At 51.3% G+C, this 13,075-nt stretch overlaps 1 protein-coding gene across 9 annotated transcripts in view; it reads left to right on the forward strand.

Annotated features, from left to right (window-relative positions):
• Positions 1-12,268, forward strand: part of BCL2L1 (BCL2 like 1) — a 59,798-nt gene extending 47,530 nt beyond the window's left edge. For all 9 annotated transcript variants that reach the window (XM_050807305.1, XM_050807313.1, XM_050807309.1 and 6 more), the window contains exon 3: positions 10,651-12,268. In XM_050807305.1, the coding sequence (XP_050663262.1) occupies positions 10,651-10,788 (138 nt within the window). In that variant the 3' untranslated portion in view covers positions 10,789-12,268. The remainder of the gene's footprint in view (positions 1-10,650) is intronic.
• The last annotated feature ends 807 nt before the right edge of the window (positions 12,269-13,075 follow it).

Consider the following 13,075-nt stretch of genomic DNA (forward strand, 5'->3'; position numbering starts at 1 on the left):
AATGGAGGGCTGTGGCCATCTACTTACAAAAGAACAGGGAGTCACCAGGGTTGAAATGAAAGGGTTGAGATGAGGGGAGGCATCAGAATCCCAGGGGATGAACCCATATGAGCACATAGCAGCCACCCAGGAACGGTTAAATGTTTGGACTCTGGAGACAGACTACCTGTATTCAAATCCCAACTCTACCACTTGTGGCCTCTATGACCTTGGGAGGGTGACTTGTCCTCTCTGCCTCTGTTTCCTCATCTGTAAGCTGGAGAGTAATAACAGCATGTACTCACTGGGATTATTGTGAGGATTAAGCAAATTCTTACAGACGAAGCACTTAGCACCATGCCTGGTACTTAGTAAATATCAGCTGTTTTATCACTGTCACTTCAAGGGAAGGAGGTTGTGAGCCCCCAAAGAGCATCTCTGCCCCCAATAAATGCTTTTCTGAATTCTCTCTCTTTGCCCCCAGGCCCATCACCCTGGTTCTGAGCTAGAGAGATGGAGAGCCCACACTCGCACTGCTGGGCCTGATAGCTTTCTCGATTCCCCAGCAGAGGTGTTATCTCCTCCCGGCACAGCCGCTTCCTTTTCTGAGAAATGCAAGTGCATCAGTCAGGCACAGCTTCTTAGAACTAATGGTGGGGGAGGAGGTGGAGGAGGAGAGGCTGGCAGCTGAACTGAACGCGTCAGAGTTGGAGGAAGAGAAACATGAAGTTTGTTGTGAGGAAAGCACCAAATATTCCCTATAGCCCAGATGGCTTGAGCCCTCTATGACACCCCCTGATCTCACCACTACTGCTAGGGAGGTCAAGGCAGGAGAAACTGAGGCTCAGATGCCAAAGGCTTGCTGTGACACCCATAGCTGGGCCGGCTGGACTGAGGTGTTGACCCCAACACAGTCTCGCCACCCCTCTCTTTGCCACTGCCTCCACTGAGCTGCTTCTCCAAGTTGCCTACCTCCAGACCTATGTTTCCGTGGGGGAGAGGAGAAAGGCCATGTTCTTCTCACATCTCGGGAGCCAACAGCTCCCCTAGGAAAACCAGAGGAAGTGGATTCCAACCACAAACCTCACTTCTTTCGAGTCTCCGCCTGCAACTCCCTGCCACGAGAGTGATAAGGCCTCTCCGTTTGCCCTACCCCCTTCCTACCATCTCCCAGCGATCTAGCAAGGCCATGTTTGTCTATTCAGTATGCATTTATCAGCCTCTCCCTCAGGGAAACTGAGGCCAGGTGCAGAAGGTGACTCTGCAGGTGACCCACAGCCTGCCAATGCAAGGATGTGAGGAGGACAGGACAAGGTACAGTCCTGGTGTCTCTGGCACTTTCCCTGGCTGCTAGTAGAGTAGCCCCTTCCTCTTCTCCACCTACCTCTTTCCTGAAATAACCAAGCAGGAAGGAAGCAGTGGGCCTGGGCCCTCCAGAGTCACCCAAGAGGAAGGAAGGGTTCGTCTGGCACAGGCATGCTTGTTCCTCACTGAAGCCAGGACGGAAGGGTTTCACTTTCCCTCCTGGTCTTCGTCACATCCTTTTCCTGTGGCACCAGTTCCCCTCAGCTGGCGGGAGCCAGTGCTTATTCATTCAGCTGATGGCCTTGGGCTACTTTACCCTCCTTGACAGACCCAGGGCCATGGCGCTGGCCCAGAATATGGGGTTTGCTGCCAAACATACTGGGGCTTAAAAATGGCTTCCCCCGTTTTTGTTTTTTTGAGACGGGGTCTCATTCTATCGCCCTGGCTGGAGTGCAATGGTGCGATCACAGCTTACTGCAGTTTCAACCTCCCGGCCTCAATTCTCCCACTTCAGTCCCCTGAGTAGCTGGGGCTATAGGTGCATGCCAACGCACTCAGCTAAATTTCTAAGATTTTTCTTATAGAGATGGAGTCTCACCATGTTGCCCAGGCTGGTCTTGAACTCCTGAGCTCAAGCAGTCTGCCCACCTTGACCTCTCAAAGATGCTGGGATTACAGGTGTGAGCCACCACACCTGGCTGCCACTTATCTACTTTAGCTAGGTCTCAGTATCTCTGAGCCTCGGGTTACCTGGACTTAGAATGAAGGCCTTATTCAGCCACAGAAGTACATGGACCTGGCCCATGATCGTCCTTTAGAAACTGAGCAGAGTGCTGCATCAATGTTAGGAGTAAAGGCACTGGAACCAGATCGCTGGTGTAGATATCCCAGTTAGGTCATCAGCTCACTACATGGCCTTGAGCAATTCACAAATCATCTGGGCCGCATGTCCATCAGCTATATGGGTTAATGGTAGTACCCACTGACAGAGTGTAGAGACAACTAATGAACTAGTCTACAAAAAAACCAAGAAGAGTACCTTACAGGGTATGTGCTCAGGAAGTGTGCGCTGCTGCTGCAGTCACTAAGGAAGTCAGGTTTTCTGTGGGTAGAGATAGCAGGGTCTAAGATGGCAAGATTGGACGTCAGAATGAGTGTGAATGAAGTACTATCTTGGGTAGATTAAAAGAAAAAAAAAAGGATGGTGTGAGGCCAGAACTCAGACAGATCCCACTCTTGCCACTTCCTAGATAGGGATCTTGGGTAAACTCTGGAGCCTTCATTTTCACATCTGTAAAATGGGGCTATTGATAAGTGTTATGAGGATCAAATGAAAGCATTCATTTGTTCTTCTAAAATAGTTTCACTTAAAATGGCATCTGCTGTGTTCCAAGTATAGCACCAGGTTCTAGAGATACAGGTGACAAAGCCACACACAGTGAAGTGGGGGAGACAGAACAAAAAATAATCTCTCAAGTGAATATGATGATTATACATGTAATTGGGAAATATGGCCTAGTGTGCATAGAGTGCTTCAGCTCAGTGCCCAGCACAGGTAGAACACTGAAATGTTTGGTAATGGTCAGCTGTCATAATAATAGTTTTTTGTTTGTTTATCTTTTGTTTTTTTGAAACAGAGTCTCACTCTGTTGCCCAGGCTGGAGTGCAGTGGCCCAAACACGATTCTCTGCAGCCCTGACCTCCCAGGCTCAAGAGATCCTCCTCAGTAGGATCCCAGTAGCTGGGACCATAGATGCATACCACCACACCCAGCTAAATTTTTTTTCTTTTTTTTTAATTTTTTTGTAGAGACAGGGTCCTCCTATGTTGCCCAGGCTGGTCTCAGACTCCTGGACTCAAGCAATCCTCCTGCCTCAGCTCCTAAAGTATTTTATTACTGTTAACAAGTAAGGGCTGGGTGCGGTGGCTCATGCCTTTAATCCTAGCACTTTGGGAGACCAAGGCAGGTGGATCACCTGAGGTCAGGAGTTCCAGACCAGCCTGGCCAACATGGTGGAACCCCACATCTACTAAAAATACAAAAAATTAGCTAGGTGTGGTGGCGGGCACCTGTAATCCCAGGTTACTTGGGAGACTAAGGCAGAAGAATTGCTTGAACCTGGGAGGCAGAGGTTGCAGTAAGCCGAGATCATGCCACTGGACTCCAGCCTGGGCAACAGAATGAGAGACTGTCTTAAAAGAAAAAAAAAAAAACAAGGACACCATGGGCCAGAGAGGTGAAGTAACCTGCTCAAAGTCACACTACTTGGAAGAAGTGGGAAGGGCAGGCACAGTTGCTCATGCCTATAATCCCAGTACTTTGGAAGACCAAGGTAGGAGGATTAGGCCAGGAGTTTGAAACCACCCTGAGCAATGTAGTGAGACTCCATCTCTCCAAAAATTTACAAGAGAAAAAAGAAAAGAAGAAAATGTGGGCAGTGAAACCAGGATGGGAACTGAAAGATCAGATTCAAGTAGAGACTATACTTCAGCCTCTGGCTGGTCCCCTGGCACTTGGGCCCCTTTCCTCAGGGCATCATGCCAACCTTTTCACCTGACTTCTGCAGGGTCACAGGCACCTACAAGGTGACCTGCATCATTCAGTTGGCTGACTCTGGGCAGAGATCTAGCTGAAGTCAGTCTGTGCCTGTCTGAGTAGGTCCTGGGCCAGACTTGGTCCCTATCTGCACTGAGCCCCCAGGCTGTTGGGGGAAACCAGGCACACAGAGGCCATCAACCCAGGAACATCCCTCCCCTCCCTCCCACCTCAGGGCCTTTGCACTTACTACCTCTGCTAAAACATGCCTTTTTTTTTTTTTTTTTTTTTTTTTTTTTTTGAGACCGAGTTTTGCTCTTGTTGCCCAGACTGGAGTACAACAGTATGATCTCGACTCACTGCAACCTCCATCTCCTGGGTTCAAGCAATCCTCCTGACTCAGCCTCCCAAGTAGCTGGGATTACAGGTGCCCGCCACCATACCCAGCTAATTTTGTATTTTTAGTAGAGACAGGGTTTCGCCATGTTGGTCAGGCTGGTCTTGAACTCCTGACCTCAGGTGATATGCCCGCCTCGGCCTCCCAAAGTGCTGGGATTACAGGTGTGAGCCACTGTGCCCAGCTCCCCCCGGATATTCTCTATCACCTCCCCAGGACTTAAGACCCTATCATCTCGAAAATTATCTTTTTTTTTCTTGTTATCCTCTCTGCTTCCCAGTAAGACAAGGTTTCTCAACTTTTTTTTTTTAATCACCCACCCCTGCAAGGAGTCTTTTTCAGACTTTTTTGTCCTAATTGCTCTCCCATGAAATTTGAATACTATACTATATATACTATATATCTCTTTATGTGCTTTGGCCCTGTGGAGAGCCACAAATCACTGTAATGTCTAAGAGTGCTTCACTTCATGCCATTGGAGGTGATCTTACTACCATTGAGAATGGACTAGAAAATAAGTTCCATGGAAGCCTTGCTCATGGCTGAGTCTCCAGTGCCAGCCTCAATGCATACCCCTGGTATAAACAGAAGTCCAGGGACCCTAGGAGCGGAAAGGAGACATTCATCCCAGAGGTTAGGGAGGGATGAGCAGGGAAGAGGGGACTCCAAAATGGAGTCCTATAGGCCTAGTAGGAGTTGGTTAACTGAGGAAGATATGGAATGACCAGTTAAAGGACAGTGTTGGCAAAGGCACCAGGGCCTGAAGCACTTAGGAGTATGTAGTGTGGGGCCACTCCAAGTGGGTGGCCAGGACTGTTGAAGCCTCTGAAGTATTGGAAGAAGGACCTTGAAAGTGGTACTAGCCTAGGCATCTCCTAGGGGCCAAGTCAGGAGACCCAATTTTCTAGTGTAGGCTCTACTACAAACCAGCAGTGGAAACGTAGAATGGGCAGGTGGGTTGCCCTTGCTGACTTCGTGGGTCTACCTGGCTAGGAATCCATGACTCTCCTGTGGAGATCATTTGCCATTGTCTGTCCCCAGTGGCCCTACAAACCCCCACAGGGAAGTCAGCTACAAAGAGAAACTTTCCCCACTTTCCTCTAACTCAAGCAGAGGATGCAGACAGGCCCTTGGGCCTGGGTCTCCTAGAAACCTTTGTGACATTAGAAACCTCCCTGCAACCCACTCTTAAACATCATCCCCTGCCTACCATGCCAGCCTGGCTAAAACCAGTGGGAGCCACCCAAGGAGTAGTCGGGGCTTATCTCTGCTTTTCCAGACCAGGGCTGCTCTGCAATCCTGTTTATTTATCCAGAGCAGCCGCCCGCTGAGAAAATGGCTCTGTTTATTTCCAAGTGTGTCGTGTGAACCATGGGCTAAATATACCCACGCCACCGCCTCTCCAGCACCCGCCCTGGAACAGCACGCCCCATTTTGCTCGTGCTCTCTCTGCAAAAGCAATCCTTAGAATCCACACCCCTTGGAAATCCTACTCCCTTTCCCCAGGAAAAGAAACTGAAGTGGAGATGAAGGTTGTCATGACCAGGAACACATGAGTGGAAGCTGGGGCAGGTGAAATGAGAATGTTTGTGTGGCACTGAAATGAGAATGTTCCCTCCACCCAGGAATGACTGTTCCTGGACAGTGAATGCTTTGTGCGCTTGTGGGGACAGCGCCTGTTTACTCCAACCCAGCCCCAGAGCTGAAAATTTCCTGTGGCTGCCAGCCCTCTACTTCAGGAAAGTTCCCATCAAGGGAGCCAGGCCTCTCCCATTTTGGCTGCAACCCCAGTGTCCCTGGTTTCTTGAGAGACATTTGGCCTTTTGGGATAACCAGGGCCTTCTCTCATGCTCTTCATAGTCTGGAACTCTCCCTCATCACAGATAATCCTGTTTTGACTCCACCTGGGCATACGTGGGAGCAACAAAATCAAACCTCCTGTAAGAATATTTTTCTCTGCCAAGACCCACAGAGACTGGCTAGGATGGAGTGGGAGACAGGGAAGCATAGCCACGGCCCTACTGCCCTCCTCTCCCCAGATCCTCCACCTCAACCCTGCTCCCACATTCCTTCTCCTGGAAATCCTTTCAGCACTACTGACAGGACATGTCCCTCCAGCCTCAGACTTCAGGGAAGTGTCCTGCCATAGCAGCACTCCCTTTGAAGCAGTCTTGCAGTTCGATCCTGACTCTGCTGTCTGCTGAGTGTTCCCTGCTTTAAACCTCAGGCATCTTATTTGTGAAATGTGGCTCAAATCTACATCTCAGGATTCTGATAAAGGTGAAGTGGGATACCAATGCCTGACATGTAGTAGACGTGCAATACATTTGTTAACTCATGTATTTACTGAGCACCAGTTATGTGCAAGACACTGTTCTGAGCACTGGGTGTATAGGAACAAGACAGGACCTCTGCCCTTATCAAGATATATCTAGTATAGGCTGAGGGTAGTGGCTCACGCCTATAATCCCAGCAGTTTGGGGCTGAGGCGGGCAGATCACTTGAGGTCAGGAGTTTGAGACCAGCCTGGTTAACATGGTAAAACCCCGTCTCTACTAAAAATACAAAAATTAGCTAGGCGTGGTGGTGGGCGCTACTCAGGAGGCTGAGGCGGGAGAATGGCTTCAACCCTGGAGGTCTAGGTTGCAGTGAGCCAAGATTGCACCACTGCACTCCATCCTGGGCGACAGAGCAAGCCTTTGTCTTAAAAAAAAAAGACACATCTAGTATGGAAGACACATCACAACAAAAACAAAGTACAGAATCTAGTCATGAAAAGTGCTGGGAGTGGGTGCAGCTTAAGGGGGTAAAAAAGTGGTGAGGTGGTAAGGCCAGGCATGGTGGCTCACACCTGTAATCCCAGCACTTGGGAGGCTGAGGCAGAAGGATCCCTTGAGCCCAGGAGTTTGAGACCAGCCTAGGCAACAAAGTGAGACCCTGTCTCTACAAAAAATTTAGAAATTTAGCCAGGCATGGTGGTGTGTGCCTATAGTGGCAGCTATTCAGGAGGCTGAGGCAGGAGGATCGCTTGAGCCCAGGAGGTCAAGACTGCAGTGAGCCATGATTGCGCCGCTATAGTCTGGGTAACAGAGCGAGACCGTGTCACAAAAATTTTAAAATAAGAAAATGAAGCGCCGAGAAGAAAAGCTGGCACGGTACGGTGGTCATTCTGTGTAGTGTAGTTCCTGTAATCAGGAGGCTGAGGCAGGAAGATTGCTTGAGTCCAGGAGTTCAAAGTCAATCTGGATACATCTTTTAAAAACAAGAAAAAAAAATGGTAGCCATGCGTGGTGGCTTATGCCTGTAATCCCAGCACTTTGGGAGGCTGAGGCAAGCGGATCACCTGAGGTTGGGAGTTTGAAACCAGCCTGACCAATGTGGAGAAACCCCGTCTCTACTAAAAATACAAAATCAGCCGGGCATGGTGGCACGCGCCTGTAATCCCAGCTACTCTGGAAGCTGAGGCAGGAGAATTGCTTGAACCTGGGAGGCGGAGGTCATGGTGAGCCGAGACTGCGCCATTGTACTCCAGCCTGGGCAACAAGAGCGAAACTCTGTCTCAAGAAAAAAAAAAAAAAAAAAAAGGCCAGATATGTTTGGTGGCTCACGCCTGTAATCCTAGCACTTTGGGAGGCCGAGGCGGGCGGATCGCTTGAGGTCAGGAGTTCAAGACCAGCCTGGCCAATATGGCAAAACCCTGTCTCTACTAAAAATACAAAAATTAGCTGGGCATGGTGGCACATGCCTGTAATCCCAGCTACTCAGGAGAATCGCTTGTACCCGGGAAGCGGAGGTTGCTATGAGCCCAGATTGTGCCATTGCACTCCAACCTGGGGGACAGAGAAAAACTGTGTCTAAAAAAAGAAAAAAAGAAGTGGCCGGGCGCGGTGGCTCAAGCCTGTAATCCCAGCACTTTGGGAGGCCGAGACGGGCGGATCACGAGGTCAGGAGATCGAGACCATCCTGGCTAACACAGTGAAACCCCGTCTCTACTAAAAATACAAAAACTTAGCCGGGCGAGGTGGCAGGCGCCTGTAGTCCCAGCTACTCGGGAGGCTGAGGCAGGAGAATGGCGTGAACCCGGGAGGCGGAGCTTGCAGTGAGCTGAGATCCGGCCACTGCACTCCAGCCTGGGTGACAGAGCGAGACTCCGTCTCAAAAAAGAAAAAAAGAAACAACTAAGAAGAAAAATCAAGGAAGGTAAGGGGAGGACAGGCAGAGAGAGATGGGGGTGGTATACTGTTTTAGACAAGGCAGTCAGGGAAGGCCTCACCTAGGAGGTGACATTTGAGGGGAGTCATGGTTGTGAAATGATGGAGTGAGGCAGGCGCTGACCTGGGGTCAGGTGCTCCAGGCAAGTGGGAACAGCAGACTCCTGTGGCAGGAGACATTGGAGGAACAGCAAGGAGGCCAGTGAGACTGGAGTGAAGTGTGCGGGGACAGGGGTGGGGAGGAGGCCAGAAAGTGTTAGAGCCAGATCCCACTAGACCTTGCTGACCAGGGTAAGGAGTGGGGACTTTGTTTCAGGTGTGATGGAAGCCCTGGGAAGGTTGAGAACTTGGAGTGACTGAATGGAGTGTGCTTGTGCGAGGGCTGAGATTCATGGGTCACTGCTCTCTACTGGCTTAATGTTGAGGATTCCTTCAGTCAAGTTAGCACCTCAGTGCATATGGCATTTTGCTAGGTACCAGGTATACAAAAATAATGATGCTGGCCTTCTAAGTGCAGGAGAAAGCTGCTGGAGGGCTTCAAGCATAGGTGTGCTATGATCTGACCTGTGTTTTTAGAAATCTCTGTGTGGAGCATAGACTGAGGGGGTTGTCAAGACTGGAAGTGGGCCCAGGCAGGGGTCACAAGTGAGCAAATTGGTAGGTGAGACCTGAGGCCAACTGGAGATGGCATGCCCTGACGGAGCAGCCACTCGCCCGTTTGGGACCGGTTGGAAATGTAGGCCCAGTGTTGCAGAGGTCTTGGTAGAGAGGCAAGAATCAGCCAGTAACTCATTCATTTTACACACACACACACACACACACACACACACGGAACTTACTTTTTTGTTGTTGTTGTTATTGTTGAGACGGAGTCTCTGTCACCCAGGCTGGAGTGCAGTGGTATGATTTCTGCTCCCTGCAACCTCCACCTCCCAGGTTCAAACAATTCTCGTGCCTCAGCCTCCTGAGTAACTGGGATTACAGGTGCGTGCTACCACACCTGGCTAATTTTTGTATTTTTAGTAGAGACGGGGTTTCACCATGTTGGCCAGACTTGTCTTAACTCCTGACCTCAGGCGATCCACCCGCCTCAGCCTCCCAAAGTGCTGGGATTATAGGCATGAGCCACCACACCCAGCCTGGAACTTCTTTCTTACATATTTCTAGGTGCCAGACACCAGTTTTGGATTCTGGCTCCACCACTGACACAGATGGGTGACCTTGATCTAGTCCTTGGGTCCTTGGCCCTTGGGCACAGCTTCTTGGCCTGTAAATGGGGAGAGACAGCCTGCATTGCAGAATTGTTGGGAGGATTAAAGGACAAATTGGGTACAATGCTTACTCATAAAAAAGTATGTTCTAAGTGTCCCTCTCCCTGCCCCACAGGCTGCTGCACCCTGGGCTGGGTAGTTTAGCCCACAGCTCCTCCTTCCCCCTATCATGTGCTTCCCTTCTGACTTAGATTCGGAGCAGAGGGCTGTTGATCACAACCTCCTGGGCGCAGAGTCACACTCCCTGCAGTGGAGGACAGGGACAAGGCCTCACAGACCCCATCATGGAGGCCTCTCAGTCCTGCGTCATTGTTACCCTCTCTTCTCTGCCGTGCTCTTCTCATCACCAACCTGCCCACCAGAGACTCCCTCCAGAGGGAGGAGCCTCTGGCTGAAGTCCCAGGACCCAGTCTACCCCTGAATTGGCCCCAAATCACCCTGGGGATTTAGCCCTGGGCTTCCTTGTCCCTCCCTCTGGTGCAGCAGTAGAAAGTCTGAGGCCTAGTGTCTCCACACTCCACACTACCCTCAGACTCAACTCCAGGCTCCTCGCGGCTTCCAGGCCACACATGGTCTGGCTCCTGCTCACCCCTGCACCATCATCTCCCCCATGCCCTCTTCTCCTGCACTCTGCTCCAGTCACCTGGCTTCCATCAGTTCCCTGACCCTGCCCATCTCGTTCCCACCTTGGATTCTGGAGAAAGTGCTACTTGCTGACCTCAGGGCACTTTCCTCCTCTCTACCTGTTTTCTGAGCAGTAACATGGTTTGGTTATCACCAACTGAGGGTCAAGAAAGAGGACCACCCTTAGCCCTTTACCTGGCCCAGAGTGGGCACGGATGGCTACAGTTTTTCATGTCACCAAGGCCATAGCATGCACATGGCCCCTTTCCCCACCCACCTACATTACTCTGAGAATTCAAACTGCGCCTTCCTTCTCTCTCCCTGCAGGACACTTTTGTGGAACTCTATGGGAACAATGCAGCAGCCGAGAGCCGAAAGGGCCAGGAGCGCTTCAACCGCTGGTTCCTGACGGGCATGACTGTGGCCGGCGTGGTTCTGCTGGGCTCACTCTTCAGTCGGAAATGACCAGACACTGACTATCCACTCTACCCTCCCACCCTCTGCCCCACCACATCCTCCGTCCAGCCGCCATTGCCACCAGGAGAACCACTATATGCAGGCCATGCCCACCTACCCACCACAGGTTTGGGCCCAGATCTGGTCCCCTGCAGTTAGTTTTCTAGAATTTATCACACTTCTGTGAGACCCCCACACCTCAGTTCCCTTGGCCTCAGAATTCATAAAATTTCCACAAAATCTATCCCAAGGAGGCTGGCAGGTATAGAAGGGTTTGTGGCTGGGGGCAGGAGGGCCCTACCTGATTGGTGCAACCCTTACCCTTTAGCCTCCCTGAAAATGTTTTTCTGCCAGGGAGCTTGAAAGTTTTCAGAACCTCTTCCCCAGAAAGGAGACTAGATTGCCTTTGTTTTGATGTTTGTGGCCTCAGAATTGATCATTCCCCCGCCCCCCCCCACACTAACCTGGGTTCCCGTTCCTTCCATCCCTACCCCCTAAGAGCCATTTAGGGGCCACTTTTGACTAGGGATTCAGGCTGCTTGGGATAAAGATGCAAGGACCAGGACTCCCTCCTCACCTCTGGACTGGCTAGAGTCCTCACTCCCAGTCCACATGTCCTCCAGAAGCCTCTGGCTAGAGGCCAGCCCCACCCAGGAGGGAGGGGGCTATAGCTGCAGGAAGCACCCCATGCCAATGCTAGGGTGGCCCTTGCAGTTCAGCACCACCCTAGTCCCTTCCCCTCCCTGGCTCCCATGACCATGACTGAGGGACCAACTGGGCCCAAGACAGGTGCCCCAGAGCTGTTTATGGCCTCAGCTGCCTCACTTCCTACAAGAGCAGCCTGTGGCACCACAGGCTTGGGCTGCTCCTCATGGCGGGTTCAGGGGACTCAGTCCTGAGGTGAAAGGAAGCTATCAGGAACAGCTATGAGCCCCAGGCTCTTCCCTACCTCAGGCAGGAAGGGCAGGAAGGAGAGCCTGCTGCATGGGGTGGGGTAGGGCTGACTAGAAGGGCCAGTCCTGCCTGGCCAGGCACATCTGTGCCCCACGCCTGTCCAGCCTGGGGAGCCAGGCTACCAAGGTCAGAGTGGCCTGGCCAGGAGCTCTTCAGGCCTCCCTCTCTCTTCTCCACCCTTGGCCTGTCTCATCCCCAGGGGTCCCAGCCACCCCGGGCGCTCTGCTGTACATATTCGAGACTAGTTTTTATTCCTTGTGAAGATGATATACTATTTTTGTTAAGCGTGTCTGTATTTATGTGTGAGGAGCTGCTGGCTTGCAGTGCGCGTGCACGTGGAGAGCTGGTGCCCGGAGATTGGACGGCCTGATGCTCCCTCCCCTGCCCTGGTCCAGGGAAGCTGGCCGAGGGTCCTGGCTCCTGAGGGGCACCTGCCCCTCCCCCAACCCCCACCCCACACTTGTTCCAGCTCTTTGAAATAGTCTGTGTGAAGGTGAAAGTGCAGTTCAGTAATAAACTGTGTTTACTCAGTGAACAAAGAGCCTGGGCTCTTGTGTGCTCTGGGATGGGGAAAGGAGGGGCCACTGGAGAGCTGGGTACTGGTCCTGGCTCTGCCACCGCAGGGGAGGGCCCTGAACAAGTCCTTCCTTCCTTCTGGGCCTGAATGTATCCACCTGTACCAGGACAGGGTTTTATTGAGCACATGCTGTGTGCTGGGCACTGGGGCTGCATGTGATGGGACAGAGAGTCTCTGCCCTCAGGAGCTGACATTCTAGTGGGAGAGACAGCCACTTGGCAAGTGTTTACTGAGCTCTGCTCTACACAGACATAGTCCTGGGCACTGGGGACTTCTTCAAACAAAATCTTTGCCTTTACGTAGCATTCATTCTAGTGGAGGAGACAGACACAAGCACGGCTCTGGCTGCTGTAGGGTGTCGGGGAAAGGTGTGATGGCTTTCCTCACCCAGCAGAAGATTCTATGACTGACATTCCTATAACAAAAGAAAAACAAAGTGGCAGTTCACACCCTGTAATCTCAATACTTTGCAGGTGGAGGATGGGTTGCTTAAGGTCAGGAGTTCAAGATCAGCCTGGGCAACAAAGTGAGACCCTGTCTCTACAAAAAGAAATTTTAAATTAGCCAACCCAGCAAGGCCAGTCCAGATTCTTCTTGGCCTCTGTGTAGCATTCCTTCCTCCCCGGTACAGGAGACAAGACATAGGTCAGAGTATTTATTTTTTAAGAGGGTCTCATCCTGTCACCCAGGCTGGAATGCAGTGGTGTGATAGATCACTGCAGCTTCAAATTCTGGGCTCAAGCGATCCTCCTGCCTCAGTCTCCT

Source organism: Macaca thibetana, chromosome 10 (genome assembly GCF_024542745.1).
Source record: "Macaca thibetana thibetana isolate TM-01 chromosome 10, ASM2454274v1, whole genome shotgun sequence".
In the NCBI taxonomy this organism is placed as follows: domain Eukaryota; kingdom Metazoa; phylum Chordata; class Mammalia; order Primates; family Cercopithecidae; genus Macaca; species Macaca thibetana.